This window comes from Pollachius pollachius (assembly GCF_949987615.1).
Source record: "Pollachius pollachius genome assembly, chromosome: 2".
Taxonomy (NCBI): Eukaryota; Metazoa; Chordata; class Actinopteri; order Gadiformes; family Gadidae; genus Pollachius; species Pollachius pollachius.
This window is the reverse complement of record NC_136935.1, coordinates 33331760-33349387: the sequence shown is the minus strand read 5'-3', so window position 1 is coordinate 33349387 and position 17628 is coordinate 33331760. Positions and strand designations below refer to the sequence as shown.

The 17628-nt window shown below is 42.4% G+C and overlaps 2 protein-coding genes across 4 annotated transcripts; one reads left to right on the top strand and one right to left on the bottom strand.

Moving 5' to 3' along the window:
- Window positions 1-159: 159 nt before the first annotated feature.
- cisd2 (CDGSH iron sulfur domain 2) lies at window positions 160-4834 on the top strand. Its single transcript, XM_079758635.1, has 3 exons — window positions 160-323; window positions 1690-1904; window positions 3181-4834. The coding sequence occupies exons 1-3, from the start codon at window positions 221-223 to the stop codon at window positions 3268-3270; spliced, it is 408 nt and encodes a 135-aa protein (XP_079614761.1). The 5' UTR covers window positions 160-220; the 3' UTR covers window positions 3271-4834.
- Window positions 4835-4862: 28 nt separating this feature from the next.
- LOC307071276 (sodium/hydrogen exchanger 9B2) lies at window positions 4863-17611 on the bottom strand. Of its 3 annotated transcripts, none has more exons than XM_079730259.1 (13): window positions 16584-16948; window positions 16110-16390; window positions 14836-15037; window positions 14190-14360; window positions 12887-13029; window positions 12255-12382; window positions 10905-11080; window positions 10011-10117; window positions 9359-9508; window positions 7799-7907; window positions 7091-7227; window positions 6273-6456; window positions 4863-4999 (listed from the first exon to the last, which is right to left on the bottom strand). In XM_079730259.1, the coding sequence occupies exons 2-13, from the start codon at window positions 16242-16244 to the stop codon at window positions 4938-4940; spliced, it is 1704 nt and encodes a 567-aa protein (XP_079586385.1). In that variant the 5' UTR covers window positions 16245-16390; window positions 16584-16948; the 3' UTR covers window positions 4863-4937. The 3 variants fall into 3 exon arrangements, with proteins under 3 accessions (XP_079586385.1, XP_079586384.1, XP_079586383.1); XM_079730258.1 differs by lacking the exon at window positions 16584-16948 and adding an exon at window positions 17483-17611 and having other exon boundaries at window positions 4901-4999; window positions 6234-6456; XM_079730257.1 differs by having other exon boundaries at window positions 4901-4999; window positions 6234-6456.
- Window positions 17612-17628: the final 17 nt, after the last annotated feature.

The window sequence follows — 17628 nt, the reverse complement described above, 5'->3', positions numbered from 1 at the left end:
GGCTAAATTGCAAGAGGGCTCTGGCTGCTGTTGCGCCAATTCTCCAAACAGTTTACGCTTCCTCAAGGTCTCTACCTCATACAGTCTGTGTGCGAGGTACGCAGCAATATGGTACGAACCGGTTAAGCCAACGCTATAACGTAAAACGTACGTATTGACGTGAAACAACCCCAGAAACTATTCTGCTCAAATTAATTTGTCTTGTACAGACCTATCCAAGATGGTGTTAGAAACGATTTCCAGGATTATCAAGGTGCAGCTTCCAGCCTACCTGAAGAAGCTCCCTCTTCCAGAGACCATCGGCGGATTTGCAAGGTTAACAGGTAGGATATGACAATGTCCCAACATAGTGTCCTCTGTTATGGAAACTACTTCCACTACCGTTTAGGTTGTAAATTCCCATTTTAAGTTAGATTTGTTTCTGTGAATGAAAATAATTAATGTCGTTTTCATATGTGTTGTTCTTCTTTTGAAATCGATTTTGAGAATTTTAAATTTGAGTATCGTAATACCTGTAATATTATAGTAATATTGAACATTAGAAGAACACATGTTCCTGATACATACAACACATGTTCCTCATACATGATTCGTGGTGTAATCTAACTATGTCATCGATATGGAAATTGTCCTCGGGACATAGAAGTCTAGAATGCATTGTAATTATTCTTACTCCACAGTTTGAGAAAGTGAACTTTTATGAGCAGATTGCAAGTTAATACTAGTTGCACGTACTTTTTGAATAAAATAATGTTTGATATTTGCCTTGAGAGATTTACTTTTTATTGTGTTTTGGATTAGTTTATATCAAACTTCGTAATGGGATTTTAGTTAGGGTTTTTCTCACCCTTGGTTAATGTTACAGCGTTCTGTCACAGATGAATGAAGAGTGAACGACCTGCAGGAATGTTAAAACTGTAGCTCAGAAGATGAAAGCTATATGTGAATGGGATGATACTTTACCTTAAGCGTTAATGAGATTATAGATTCTTCATTTGGGATCAAAGGTAAATCCTCAATTATGCAGCCCAGAGATATTATGGATATATAGAAAAAACAAGAAAAAAATTCCACTGATATTTAGTCGGTATTATTAAGTAGTGTTTGGGTTCTTTCTGCAGTGTTTGCAACAACCTATTCTTTTGTTTTAAACTTTAATATGGTAAGAAAACAGGTAGTGACTGTTATTATTATTATTATTATTATTATTATTATTATTAATAATGCTATTATTATTATTATTATTAATGATAATAATTATAGCTTTATATCAGCCTTGTTTGTGGGGTTTAGAGGATATATCTGTCGAAATCTTGTTTGTTTAAAAAAGCTTATCCACCATTGTAGTGCTGCATGGGGAACTATGAGGAAATGCCAACAGCTGCTTATAAACGGGAAGTTGATATACATTATGTGTGTTGGTGTATAATCATATGGCATAAAGTGCTGCCTGTATATGTATCGACATGAATAAATATTTGTATCGAATCGATACATAAACAAATATTAAGGCAGAGATTGCTCAAATTACAAACTTTTCTCTGAAAACAATAAGACATGGAAATATCATCCAAATTTGATTGGAAATTATGGGTCTTTGTGTTTCTAAGATGACTAGGAAAAGAATTAGCAAATAAAGTACGTGTGTGTGTGTGTGTGTGTGTGTGTGTGTGTGTGCTTTCTTCTCAGTGTCAGAGTGGCTGCGGCTGCTCCCTCTGCTAGGCATCCTGGCGTTATTAGGCTACCTGACCATCCGACCTTTCCTACCAAAGAAGAAGAAGCAGAGGGACAGCCTGATTAACCTGAAGATCCAGAAGGAGAATCCCAAGGTGGTGAACGAGATCGACATCGAGGACCTCAACAGCGCCAATGTCTGCTACTGTCGCTGCTGGCGCTCCAAAACCGTGAGTCCATGTCCCTTTCAAGCCCTTTCTCAATCAGTGTGTAGCGTTCTTGCTCTCTTGGCTGTACTTGTGTTCTTGTAAAACTTCTTCAGTGGCAGACAAAGTCCTGTTCCGTTTAATAGTCTGCATCTCGTCGAGCACACACCTATTGCCCGGATGTGTACTTACTCCTGACATCGAGGATGCATGGAGAGGTGACTTCTGTGGACATGGGACGGCAGTGTTTCCCCTATATGCATTCAGCATATAGGGGAAACACTATCATTTTTTTTTGTTTGCAGTGGTGCTGACAATCCAGCAGCAGGGCGCACCGCCGCCGCTGCTGGATTGTCAGCGCCACTGCAGTCATCACTTCATTTTAGGGAAGTGAAAGTTTCTGTCAAGTTCAGGGCACATTTGCGCAATGATCTGGTCTCAGCAGATACCTTGACTCTGTTGGTTGTTTGGTCATATTTAGAAGCTCAATCCGTACATTTTTCCCCAAAAAATCTCACCAGAAGTAACCATGTAAAGGGTTACTTTTCAAAATGTTCTTCCGGGTGGGGGAGGGGGCTTTCCCCCGGACCCCCTAGCGGGTTACCAACTCACAGCACCACTGCTACAAAAAATCTAGGGGAAACACTGGGAACAGCCAAGTATCCCAGAAGGCATTTTGTAAAAAAAAAAGTGTCAACGTTGGCGAACCAACAACTGTTTGTTTGAACTCTGATCCCTTTGTTAGCTTTTTTGTCTCATTTCATTCGATTTTTATATGTAGGCTACAGATCTTTAACACACTCAAACACTCTAAGTATGTGGATACATACATTCTTATCTTTTAAATGAAACGCAGAGGCCCGGTGTTTTTTATGTATCATATTGTTTTATTGGGGGAGGATAACAGGAGTGTTGCCAAGACAACCTCAGATGTTGATATCAAGTATGCTGCAGTTCAAACTGCAGAATGACGGGACTGCAAGTCCCAACTCGGCGTACTTTGTATAGAAAAAAAGTCTGTGATTTATTTGACAGTGGGTGTTTGAGAAAGTTAATCACTACCAATTTGGATTAGCTCAGCCAAACCTTTGAGGTAGAAGACCTCGCTTTAACAGGACACTCCAACTCTTAAAGTCTTAGGTTTCAGGCCCTGGCTCGGGGCCGTCTCCCCCCAGAAGTTCTGCTATAACGTAGGACTGCTTGATCCGAGATAAGACATGGAATAATATGTTAACTCAATTTGGCTTGTACACATGGGTGGTTTACAGTGTATGGTAATAGAGCGTGCTTTGTGTTTCAGTTTCCTGTTTGTGACAAATCCCACATAAAGCACAACGAGCTAACGGGAGACAACGTGGGCCCCCTCATACTGAAGAAGAAGATCCTATAATACACCTGTGCAGCCGCCCCTGGAACTAACCTGTGACCTATGACCTGTGTCTTCAGTCTTCTTGATCAGAACTTTTTCAATTTGTATCTTTTTGTTTTGTTTTCATCATTTTATTCTTAGTTATGTTATATACATCACTGGTCCACATGGTCATAGAACGACACACCTTCTCTGCCTACTTTGTGTATCTTAATGTATATGCCTACAGGACGATTCTTGCTGTTCGGTACTATTGGGAACACTCAAAGGGGACAACTTTAATGCAGTTGCAAATGCTTGTTATTGCCAATGATGAATTTAAATGTGGAAGGTTTGTCTTATCTTTAGATATGGAATTCCAATGGGCTTTTGCACTACGTACTGTACTTTCATACTTTCTTTTATAGTTTGATATATTATATAAACATGAGGATTTATTTAGAATTTTTAAACAACTACAGGGTTTATTTGGAGTCTGCTTTAGGTCTCTACATTAAATATACTCTTAAGTTATTGCTTGAATCTACTCCATATTTTCATTTGTCATTCATGTCCTTAAAAATATACATTTGTTTACAACCTATTGTCAAATGAGTTGCCTTCAACACTTGGTTAAGTTTGTTAAACTATTTTGTTTTTACTATCATGACTGATGCCTGGAAGAAACCTTTATGCCAAACTAGTGATTTGTGTTTCCATGCATCTTACTTTTTGTCTTGCAGTCGTTCAGTTAAAATTTCGCTGTAAGTATTGTCATCGTCAAATCAACACATGTAGATAACTGGTATTGTAGCACTTTAATTTTCTTATCGACAAAAAATAAAGATCTGGCCATTTCTAAATGAACTTTTGTGAAAGTAAACCATCATTGTGTTGTTTCTTTGTCCATATTCATTGTGAAACAAACATTTGACAACATGTCAAGCTTTGGGACAGTTTGGACAAGTTTATTTTTTTGTTTTGATATAAAACTTAACATATTTCCTGAACTTTTTTCATAAATAACAGCTAGACATAACAGAATATTTGTACGAGAACATGTAAATAATGAATATAAAAAGACTGCATGATTTTCAAAGAATCCAGATAAACTAAAACATTGCAAGTGGGGAAAATGCTTTTTTAGATATAATGAAATGAACATCTTTATCGTGAACAAATTGTTTGGGTATTACTGAAAACAAATGTCTTCATGTCTTATTCATGTATTTGTTTAAAAAAGATTCAAAAAAAAAATGTTGCAATCGCATACTTGTAATTAAAATTAACAAAAACACCTGTAGCTGTGAAATACCAAGTGCAAAACAACTAATGTTTACTACTCTGTCAAATCTGATAAAAAAAACTGTAGAAAATAAACCTAAATTGTCTTAAATACAAAACAGTGAAAAGAATAAGTACGCCATTCAAATGTCAGTTTATTGTTTTTGCTTCGAACTATATCTCTTTCTGCTAAGAGAATATCAGTAGTTAAAAATATATTCATAAATTATTGCATTTCAGTTGCATAACAGTGGATTCGTATTGGGCCTTGTAACCGTTGAAGTAAAATTTCATAAAATGGAGATTATTTTTTTTAAGCACATGGCCTCCAACTTACTACTACATAGGTAATCACACTTTCTTTCCTTTTGGTTACATCCATTATGAATAAAAAACGGTTGCAGCACTCTCATGACGTACTGTACTCAGAGCGTACTTTCATAACTGACGGGAGTTTCTTCGTCTCCGTCTGTAGCCGCGGCAACACCTGCAACAATAAATATAAGAAGGAGCAAACAAAAGCATTAAGGAAAACTTTATCTTCAAAATATTTTTGGTGTCTGATCACGCAAGTTCACATTTAAGTTCTCAGATTGAAAACACCTTCCCAATCCAAAAAATTAAAAGGAACCAATCAAACGCTATACGGGGACAGAATTTAAGTTCATAACAAGTCAGGTATTGGCTACTCTTGATGACTTCAATCTGGTCTGACAAAATCTCTCCCATTTAGTGCATATTTATGTTTTCCCTTTGAAATCACTATTCTTCAATTGTGGTACTTTTGTCAACTGCTGCCATTGTTGGAAATTCTGCAGCGCTGTGCTCCGTGCTTTCTTATCAACTTGTTAGTTTATTTTGTTTTAGTAATATATTCCCTCTTTTGTGCCAGGAAAACAAAGAATTCTTCACTATGAAAAAAAGACAGAATTGATTGTTTTATGTAAAATTACCTTTGACCTGAGATTACTATGCAAATAAAAAAAAGTAAGGAAATATGACGGATTTGTGCAGGATATCTTTGCACAGTTCTCTCTGACCAATCAGTACATTGCAGTATTTTTTTCGTCACCCTTTGGTGTCGTCTCAGCCTGCTTTGAACCTTGACGAGTTATCGAGTTGACACCACAATTTCTTCCCGTTGGAAAATCAATAAAGGCGAGTAGTCGAGTGGAGCCGGTACGGAACCATGCAGGGGAAAAGAGCTGCAGAACTCCCTCCCATGGCCTTGATTGGTGCCTCTAGCATTGAGGTTATGAAAGGTTGTTTCATGGGAGCGAGGCCAGACTGATCCTCAGCAAGAAACTGAACTTTGAACCACTCGAGACCATCCTAATCTCGCGAGGCTAGTGGGAAGGGATAACTGCTTCAATAAAAACTTAAGGACAACCATAACCATTCTAACCATCCATCCTCTCACAACAGGCTCATACTCACTGTTTCAACAACAACTGTAGGACAACTCTTCTAACCATACATTACTCTCACAACAGGCTCATACTCACTGTTTCAACAACAACTGTAGGACAACTCTTCTACCCATACATTACTCTCACAACAGGCTCATACACACTGTATGCCAAACAGAAGGCTGGTGAAGCAACGAGGTACTACTAAGCAGAACTCACTACTTACTAAAGCAAGCCGAGGAGCCGCGGTGTTGGGGGAATCAGGGGAGGGCTCTACTCAGGTTACGGAGGACAATGTATCCCTGTACCTACCCAGAAGGAAGGCGGAGAGGTTGTGTTTGACGGGCTCACCCCAGCTCGGGCTCCTCGGCTTCTGCAGCAGGCGGGGGCCGGCCAGGCCGATGGCAAGGGCCCCCACGGGGGCGGTGAGGAGGATGGCCAGCACGGCCACCGTCAGCACGTCCATACCGTACCGCTCCAGCAAAGGGTCCCCCTTGATCCTGGCCATGTCTAGCGCTGTGGAGCCGATGGCCGCCTGCAGGAGGAGGGGGGGGAGGCAACAGTAGGTTACTGGAGGTAGTCGCTATGGTTACCTTTACTGAGGACTGACTGAGTTAGTCGCGTTTATATCTGTTGTGGTGGACCACGTGCCTTTCTCTTTTCTAAAGCGATTTTAGATTTTTGGCAACTCCTGGCTAATTTATGAGCTATCAGGGCATCTCTTCCCAGATAGGTTCAGTGCATCTTTCTTGCCCGACATCCACATAAGGACGCGTAGCATTGCCACCTCAATGACAGATTAATGTAGGAAGAAAGGGAGCAGAGATAGACAAGACTTTTTCAGGGTTTTTTCTTCCCAAAATCTTCTTCCGCTCTTCTCCACGCTTTTTAAAGGTCTTGGATCTCCCCTCCAGCCCCTCTCAGGAGCCCCTCTCAGGAGCCCCTCTCAAGAGCCCCTCTCAGGAGCCCCTCTTGGAGCCCCTCTCAGGAGCCCCTCTCAGGAGCCCCTCTCAGGAGCCCCTCTCAGGAGCCCCTCTCAGGAGCCCCTCTCAGGAGCCCCTCTCGGAGCCCCTCTCAGGAGCCCCTCTCAGGAGCCCCTCTTGGAGCCCCTCTCGGAGCCCCTCTCGGAGCCCCTCTCGGGAGCCCCTAGTGGAGCGGCGCTGCAGTACCTGCACAGTGGCCTTCGGCATCCAGGCCAGGGCGATGAAGAGCTTCTCCTTGGTGTTGAAGTCAGCGAAGAGCACACACACATAGGTGAAGAGGACGCGCACCACCAGGGCAATGAGGAGGGAGGCGATGCCCAGGCCTACACACACAAACACACACACACACACACACACACACACACACACTTGAGCCCCAATGTTCGCAGTCTATACTTGAGAAAGGGCCACTAGCAGTTACCTTCTCAATGCTAAATCAATAACTTCAGATGAGTTGAATAGTGACCGCTACTATTCTTAATACCAGATTAAAAAGGTATTGAAAAAGTTGCATTTTATCCATTATTTCTGTTTTTTGCTGAATAAAATAAACTAATACAAAATGTAATTATAATGTTAACTTTAGAACAGGGATTTTTTTTTTATTACCTCCTGAGTCAGACCGTGACAACACTGGATACTATCTGCATTGTGTACGCTATGCAAACTTGTGTGCGTCAGCCTGGGAGGGATTTGAATGAGAGACAATAGACCTTGTTCACCTTTAGCAGCCATCTTGCTTGTTTGGCCTTAACCCATAATAGCAACAGGCCAAAGCAGTCAATGCGGCATCTATGTATGTTTGTGTGTCTATGATTCCGCCACCCAGCTAGTGTTCAGAACCAAGATGGCTGCCCGATGCTGGCTCAATGCTGGAGATGGGCGGGGCCTCACCTACTGTGTGGGCCTCCAGCTGGGAGATCCTGATCTCTGCTCCGATCAGACCGAACAGCAGGGGCTGGAACACATCCCAGGCTGTCCCCACCACCTCCTCCACGTGAATCTAGAAACACACACACAAACATAAACACACACACACATAAACACAAGTGGGGACCCACAGAGCAGGGCCGGGACCCTACTGATAGACACATGGGGGAGGTGTTTCCTCTGGTTGAGGAAACAAACCAGGACCACAGTGAGTCCATCAGCTGCCTGCTGGATAGGAAGGACCAGCTAGGAGGTGGTCAACATAAATACCCTCGGAAAATATATCAGTGTGAAGATATGATGCTGTAAAGGGGAAACTGAAATCAAGAAGGCGGTACAGACTGTTTAGTGGAGATTGTTGTTAATGTATTCTAATACCATTTCAGTTGGCCCCATAACAAAATGTATAAATATTAGGGCTGTTCAATTTGGCTCGATAATAACTTGTTAACGCAATCTTATTTTAATTTGATTTATAAAAATAAACGCACGTTCTATTTCATTAATTTTCTGCTTACAGAATGTCAATATTAATTTCAGAATTATTTTTTGTTTTTAGTCACACTTATTTTAAATTAAATCAAACTTGCAGTAAGTGCCTGATAAAAACTGCAGTGACAGTCTGTTTACAATCCCCAAATGTGTGGTGCCACTTTAATTTAACTACACTTATAGTTATAACTGTTGGTTTACAATTGTACAATTCCCAAATCTCTGGTAATTCGTAAGTTTCATATTAAACCCAGACTGAGTAAGTCTGAAAAGCTCCCTCAAGATCACGCTGTCTTGTTTTTGCTTATTAAGTACAGTACATTTGGTATGAAGGATAATGTGTCATTCCATTTGATAATCTCATTTAATTTCAATTGGAATGGATTTCAAAAAGAACATTGAAGATGAAAATATGTTTTAATAAAGCCACATAGATTAAGATTCAAAAAAACGTTAAATGGCTTAATTCAAGTGAAGGGATTTGAACAGAGTTCAAAAAACTAAATGTAGTAAACAATGTAAACATGCACACCATTTAAAAAAATGTTAATGGTTAAAATCAAATTAAGTGACAGCTGAATGAAAAGCACAAAGCATTGCTAAAAATGCAGAAATGTAAAAGGAATTTAACTGAAGAATCCGAAAGGTCAAATGTATCACCCTGCACTGCTGAAATTGCACTGGTGAAGTGGCTCCGCCGTCCTCCCATTGGCTTCCATTGTAAAAAATAGTATTTTAAAATTAGAATATCTTAAAAAGTATAAAATAGAATACTGAAAAGAAGTGTGCAATTCCAAGCTTATATGAAGATTTTAAAATTGGAATGGAGTCTCTCTGTGAAAATTTGTGGAAGGATATAGGTAGCAAAGTCTGTGGTGAATAATAAAGAAGAAAAACAAATACAACTTAAGACTCACCTAATTAAAAAAATGTGAGTAGTCATGAGTTAACCAACCAATACAATGCGGTTAATCGCGATTGAATTGTTATCGTTTGACAGCCCTAATAAATCTATATTATATGGTACTGTACCTTGTCCTTGCCCCAGCCCAACCCAGCCAGGAAAGCCAGCACCAGAGTACACAGCCCTCCAGAACCGGGGAAGCCTGCGACTCCACTCCCAAACACGGAGAACACAGAAAGACCCAGCACCAGGAAGGAACGCTTCATCACCAGGTGTTTCTGGGGGGAAGCAAATTGTTAAAGCACACAAAAATATATTTTTGAAGGAAACATTTCAAACAATTAACAAAAAATAGGCAGCCAATTTATTTCATATATATACCGTTTTGAATATATATACCTTTCAAATATATCAGTTTAAATGAAACACACATTTAACTCCGTACTCCAACATCTTCATGTCAAAGAAATTTAATTCTTTATAAATGTTATGTTCCCCAAACACAGAAGTGAAATTATTTATCATTTTAAAACGGATATCGATATCAGAAAAGGCCAGCCCATGTTATGCATCAGTTCTGTAAAAGCTAGCATTTAGAGTAGAATTACAAGAAAGTCAAGCTAACAGGATCTAACCAATAGCCCTTGGTCTGAGACCATCACACACACACACACACACACACACACACACACACACACACACACACACACACACACACACGTTAATGCATAGAAACAGGCTCTAATGTGTACTACGTAGTAGTACTGTGGACTGTCTTACCTGGTCAACGCTGGGGAAATACTGGATGAGGAATCCCAGCAGGATGCCAGCCAACATGCCCCCACCCACCTCCAGTACCCCCCTCAACAGGTTGTACCACGTGGAGCCTACAGGGGGTACACAACATTAGCCCATAGAAGGCAGGGAACATCACTCTGCTCATACTGCTGCATACGCAACTACGAATATAATCAACTACGAATAATAAGTTAGATATTGCTCCTAACGTGAGCACACATGCAAAACCCAATAGGGGTTGTTTCATTGCAAAACTTTGATTATTTTTATCGGTATTTGACTAGGACTTGAGGGAAGTGATGTTACCAACTAAAAGCTGGTCCATTCGTTAAGACGCAAGCCCATCTTTGTGTGACCCAACATTTCTTGGTGTGTCCTAACGAACATAGTTAGGTGGTTGTTAACTAGAGGTCTTCTCAGGGCCCCTGAGAGCATCTGTGGGACCCAAGACCCCTTCCGAGCAGGCCTACGGTACAAGTATAGGTACAATGAATTGGCATCATGGCACCATGTTCCCATGCCCTTTATCTGCAGTGACTCTCCCCGGCATGGAGTAGCGAGGGGGGGACGTAGTAGGAGGCTTTTTAAGGGCGAGCAGCATGGGGGGAACCCCCTAGTCAGTTACTCAGACCGGTGCACATGTTCTCACGGCTCTCGGAACACCGGAAGGATAAAGTTCCCCTTGAAGAACCAGCTGGAGGTGTTCTCCAGTTCGGAGAAGAGGGAATGATAATAACAGTAATGGATTTACATTTCATTGGGGTTTTGTTTAGCATGAAGTTCAAGTTTAGCAGGAAACAAACACGACCTGATCTCCATCGTTTTTCCAAGGAAGAGGCCACCCCACCCCCATCCCACCTGCCCTCCCTTACTCACCCGTGGCGAAGGCCATGCCGAGGCAGGTGGTGAAGCCGGTGATCGCCAGGATATCGTCGAAGCTCCCCGCCGCCATGAGCAGCGTGGGGATGCCCTGCTCCAGGCCATAGCCGTCCTTCTGGAGTACCAGCATAGAGGGCACCACCACCGCCGGGGACACCGCCCCCAGGACGAAGCTGAGAGAGAGAGAGAGAGAGAGAGAGAGAGAGAGAGAGAGAGAGAGAGAGAGAGAGAGAGAGAGAGAGAGAGAGAGAGAGAGAGAGAGAGAGAGAGAGAGAGAGAGAGAGAGAAGAGAAGGTACACATCATCAGTCCTCCACTGAAGAGCACTTAACCATGGACAGAATAGAGGTAAGCCTCGCCAAATATCCAGGCCTTAATGTCTCGGCCTAATTTTGCTTGTTTTTAAAAACACATTTTTATTTAAAGTGTCCTTGGGATAATGAAATGTGGATGAAAATTACACTAATTATTGTAATTACAATTTTTTTTTGCAAGCTCTGTCTTTATGAAGTGTCCTTTGGTTTTAAAAAGGGACTCAGTTAGAATTAATGTACTTATAACTATTAGAAAGTTGCTGAAGGTTGAAATCTAGTGGTGAGTGAAATGCTCCGTGAGAACGGTTTCTGTTAAGAGTTGACTGCGCCTGCCTCTGGATTGGCCAGATTTTGGACATCTCCTGGCTAATTTCTGAGCAGTCTGTGGATCTCTTCCCTGATTGTTTCAGGGAGAATACAATAAATACTTGCTGTCAATCACACAACAATCAACTCCTCGATGATGGAGAAAAGAGATGGAGGGACCAGATAGGGAGAGGACTTTTTCTGGGTTTGTTGAGTCAAAAAAACTTGCTCTTTTCCCCCTCTCTCTCTTTACAACTCTTCAATCTTGATTAAAGCAGCCTCAATAAAGGGTTTCCCACGGCACTTTTCAGCTCAGGCGGCCGCCTAAGCAACACATGCCTGCCGCCATAACTACGTCGTCCAAAAAAAAAAGATCTAATTATTTTTTTTATTCATATACTCTGTATAGATCAAGACAGACTTGCGGTCTGACAGCCCTCATGAAAATAAGCACAACTGGTCCACCTGCAAAAGAGTGCAATTAGCAAAGCGCCCTTGAATGGTTCTTTTTAAAACCACGGATGATAGCCTGTAGCGACGCTAGATGTCAGCTCGGCCATAAGCAGTTACTGTGATCACCTTTAATAACACTAAGTATTATTAAATTATTGTTGAATAAAATACAGAGTCTGTAGTCTATCACGCAAACAAGTTAAGTTCAGTTTGACTGGGTTTGGGAGGCTAATGTAGAGGGGTGGGGAGAAGGCTAGCGAGCGGCGGGGCTGTACCCAAGGATGAAGCCCCACACCCAGGGCAGCCCCATGAGGAAGTGGGAGACCACCGCCACGGTGCACGCCTCCAGGATACACGGCCCACAGGCCAGCCGCAAACACACCGACTTCAGCTTCTGCAGCGCCTGTACACGCACACGTGCCCGCACACACACACATACGCACGCGCAAACACATGTGCACGCACACACACAAACATTCACACAAAACACAAAACAACTATTAACAAGAGGACATCAAGATAACATTTACCGGTTTCATTCTGCTTGGAACGGCATAAAAACCAAAGTGCAATAAGCTAGGGGGCGTGATGGCGTAGCAGCGACCGGTGAAGCTCAACCGGCTCTTATCTTTTTTAATTCAGCTCTTATTCACATTTGCAACTCCGTTACTTCCTGTACGTTTCCCTCTCACCCGAAATTCCCGTCTGGGATTTATAAAATACCATCTTCTCCCATTATAGCTGAGGGAGGCACTGTGTTCGATTCCCTCGATGTCAGCAGTTAAACCTGTAGGCATGTTCACTGCAAGACGCTGTGGTAAAAGTGTCTTCAGAGTGAACTCTGTCGCATGTCAGGAGCATGCCATGAATCACTGAGTATGACGCAGCTCCTGTGTGGCCCACGTACCGAAGGGTCCAAGCCCAGCCCAGCTCTGGCTAGGATAACGGCAAGGGCGATGTTCCTGAGAGACGCCGACCACTTGAAGTCGATGTAGACGGCATCGGTTACCACAGGGATGTTCCTCAATGTGAAGCCCATCAGCAACATGCCTGTGCAGGGAAAAACAATTAGACATCATCGTGATTGGGATAATTTGACGATACGGTTTCGTGTAGCACAGGCTAAAACAGAAGATAATATACTTTTTTTTCTCATAATTCATGTCATGTTTAACTCAAGTAAGAAAATAACACTTTGTGGGACCCACAAGGAACCGTTATGAACTGAATGCGTGTATTTGGTGTTTACGTACTCTTTAACCCAAACTTTGTGTATTGTATATTTACATAGCAGTTTTAAACAAAGGTCAAAATTTAAGGCACCACAGCATATTATAGCTTTCAACAAATTTGCATCTGTAGCTCCTTGGCAGTTCAAAACAGAGAGAACACAATAATAAAGAGTACAGGGCAGAGACATAACAATGAGATAGGCAAAAGAGATTACACAAAACACTCAATTCGCAACTACACAAAATAGCAAAACAAAAATATTTGCTTGTCAGCTTAAGGTAAGGTCATAAAGACCATAAGATAAAATGCAAGGTCAGCGAGTACAGAGCTGAGCAGCTTCTACCAGACTTTGTAGACAACATCAATCCCAGCTTGGTGTGTAATGGGTGGTCCCCTATCAATTTGGTTAAACAGCAAAGATCTGATCTGCAACTGACCAAAGAACAAACCATTGATATGAAAAGGCCTGATTGGATTTTAAAATCTCAATTATATTACGACTACATACTACTCACAATGCTATGCAGTGAATCACTGATCCGGTTGTGAAAAAAACAACCAACTATCTTCCCTAATAGTTTAATGAGCCATCATAAACTGAATTGTGTTGAAGATGAAGAAAGAGGAGGGTATTGAGATACGGTACAAAAAATAAATAAACCAACTTGTAGGGGTCTTGATCCTTTTACCAACCAATGCCACCATTAGACACACATGTGGTTAGTGGTGATTATTATTGTAAACACAAAATAATCATTTTCAGTTCAAAACAGTTCCGTCTTGGTCTCACCCACTAACCAGTTCCTCCAGTAGTAGCAGTAAAAAGTAAAAAGTAGTAGTAAAAAATGTGTTTCTGAAATAAACACATATTTCTTTTTGGGGGGGATCCCGGGAGCACCATCTCATAACCGGCCAGCGGACCGGAGGTTGAGAACCACTGGTGCGGAGCTCCCTCAGCCCAGCGCCCTGAGTCTTACCCAGCAGAGGTGGGAAGGGGGGCAGCCTGGGCAGGCGTATGAGGCCCACCAGCTTGCCGGCGGTGACGGCGCATATGAAGAGCACGGTGATGCCGAAGAGGTTCCCCCCCGGCAGGCACTCCTTCTCCGTGATGGCCCACACCACGCCGAAGAGCACCGCAGCCAGAATCACTGGGGTCGCGCACACACACACACACACACACACACACACACACACACACACACACACACACACACACACACACACACACACACACGCACGCACACACACACACAGTATGATGATGGAGAACAGCACGTATGACAAAGCGAACTTCCATTGAACTTCCATTGGTTAATACCATCAACCTTTGACTTTGTTCACGAGATGAGAATTGATTACGATGAAAAACTTGAGGAAATACAGTCCAATTCTATTAAATGATTGAAATGAAACAGCTGTTACTATACCAAGCTATAGAGAAAACCATGCAGCCATTCTGAAAGGGTTTCCGAAAGGTGTAATAAGCACATGTAAGACATTCTGTCAAATAGTGTTTTTTACTTTTATCCAAAACCACCTTTTGTAAAAAGCATTGAGCGCTACACGACCCCATTCAACCATGTCACCATGGGCTGCTGCTGGTGGTTCTGGTTCTGCTGGTACCTTTAGTGATCAGCGAGGCCAGCAGGCCCCTGGGGGGGCAGGGGCAGACCTTGCGGAGCAACGGGCAGCACACCACGGGGGGGTCCGTGTTGGTGCCGGCGTCGACCACGGCGTTGCGGGGCAGGAAGTAGGTGGTCTCCTCGGTGACGTTGGGGGTGGAGCTGCGGCGCACCACCACCTGGATCTGGTTGACGTTGAGGTGCTGGAGGAGAGGGACGCAGGAGAGGGAGGACAAGGTGTTCTAGTGTGAGGTTTAGTACGGGCAGTAGGGGTTGTAAGGGTACACACACACACACACACACACACACACACACACGTTTAGTATTCATACTTTGTTGTGCTGTGGTACAGAGCTGCAGAGGAGGAAACTGGGATTTGAGTTTGGACAGAGAATGACCCCAGAGAAACACTGAATCCAAATACTGGAAAAAGTATCAGTTTTTTACAATATTTATGACATTTAATAGATGCATCTTGTTCAAGGATGCCTACAGGTAGGCTGCAGGCATTGGGGATCAAACCCAGTACCTTTCAACCCATATTCATCTAGACTAGATACCAACACAACTATATAGCTAAACAGAAAAACTGTGATTTTAAAATGCTGAGCACACAAAATGTTTGCTGAAAATTGTTATCTTTTTCAACCCACTTCAATGTTTGAATCTAAACCATGACATCCCTAACACTTACTTTACTGTCCTATAACATCTTCTGAATTAAACACAACGATAACGATGATATTAACAGTAGACTAGTAGCTATAGACAGCCACACCCAGAAGTTCTTTATCTTAGACTATTGGCCCACAGACATCAGGGCAAGCATTACTATTTCTCCAAATATGACAAATCAAACAATGATATAGACTTGCACAATGGACTGGGAAGTGGCAGTAAAGCAAGATAGAGCACTGATACTGTGTTTTAGGGAAATAGGATTTGTCTCAAAGTTCAAGCAGAATTTAGACATTGGAAAAAACATAATACTTCTGATAGAAGAATTTATCATTTCCTATTCATATTTCAACCGGACAATTCAATCATGCTTGAGGTCATTAAATATCGAAGACTGGCCGTCTGTTTACTGCTGTTATAACATGTTCATACATCTTAATTCCTTTGCTTCGAATTCACGCAATTCATCACTTATACAAATTAAGAATGAGATGGCATTCTCTCTCTTCTTCTCTTCTTAATATCAACTTAAGGGATTCAATTCTATAAAGTAAAAATAAAATAGGTCAGTGATGAGTGCATTTCAATAAAGGCTACCTCCACATTGTTAGTTGACGGCAGGACGATTCTGTCTGGGACTGGGTTGGGCAGTGGGCTGGCAGCCGGGCTCGGAACCGAGCTGTGGACCGGACTGTGCTCAGGCGTGGCCGTCTTATTCTGGTCTTCCTCCATGGCAGGTCGCTGTAGTATCTCAAGAATCCTTCACCTTTTTAACACAGAAAGCCAGGAGGAGGCGAGTGATTGGCCATCGATGGGCGGTACCTCTCCGGCTCTGCACCTGTATAAGAAAACTTCTCACGGTCCAACGTTTCCGTCACCTGTTTAATCAGGAGGAAAGGAACAAGACGTATTGACTTAATGACGCTGGAGATACTATTAACTGCAACTGAAGGAAATTACATAGTAGTGTTCAAGCCTTGCGTGCTGATCATGTTGCATCCTAGATATGCTCATGGTATTCATGACCAATACAATGAGCTCTCATCTTGAACAATTCATGAAATCCCTCACATTTCTCAACAGCCGAGGATGTTAAGCCCTTTGTAGTCATCAATGCTTGCCTTGCTTTTCCAGAGCTCTTAACTTCCAATAACCAGTTCAGATCACGTTAAGGCTGAGAATAAAGATTGTTTAACCAATCGCCAAATGCTAATAACGGTCGTCGCAACAGACTTTAAACTAATCCAATTGTGAAGGGGAGCGCACACTAATCAACGCTTATAGCGTGACATGACCATATGGCCCAAATCGAGTCTAATCTACATTCGTCCCGGTTCCCAGGCGTCTCCTCGCAGGGGACGCAACTAACGGGATGCTCCAAATAAGGGTTATTAGCGAGAAAGGGTGGGACTTCCGGTAGAGAGATATCCGTTTCCGTAAAAGTTTCGGATATGGCATTTTCCCATTTTAAAAGAAAATCCACATTTAAACTCCTTGTAGTTGTTATTCTTTGCATGGTGTTATCCTTCTCGCTCCCGATACTTTGAATTGGCGTACGCAGCTCATGTGAAACAAGAGACACGAAGTTGCGTTACGGTAGACCGGGATAACACTACCATTCAGGATCCTCTCACCTCAAGTCCATACGACGCTAGCTGTCAAGCTACGGGTGCAGTCATCGTAATCAAAAAGCAACACGTAACCCACGTTGGCATTGTTTGAATTGTGATAAGGCTCGGTGAGGCGAAATGCCACATGCGAGTTTAATCGTAGCCACCGTTTACATTTCTAGCCATTAAAAAACATCTGATTAGCTCATATCTCCCGCCCCATGGTGTGGCAACCGGCTTGGCTGAATTTGCAGCAGCTGACAGCTCCAGTCCAACCCACAGCAGTGACACACAAGGTAAAGCCGCGACATACACGGTTGAATTCAAAGTAAATATGTGAAAAGGCTAAGGTAAACTCACCTCATTGTGCGAGATTTTCCACCATCACACCATTGCGACCTAGGTTGAGGCTTCATGAGAAACAAGTTGGTACTACGAATCGAGCGGCGACTGCGAGCAGGAATGAGCGGGATTAGTAGTGTGTGTCGTGTGTATGTGTGTGTGTG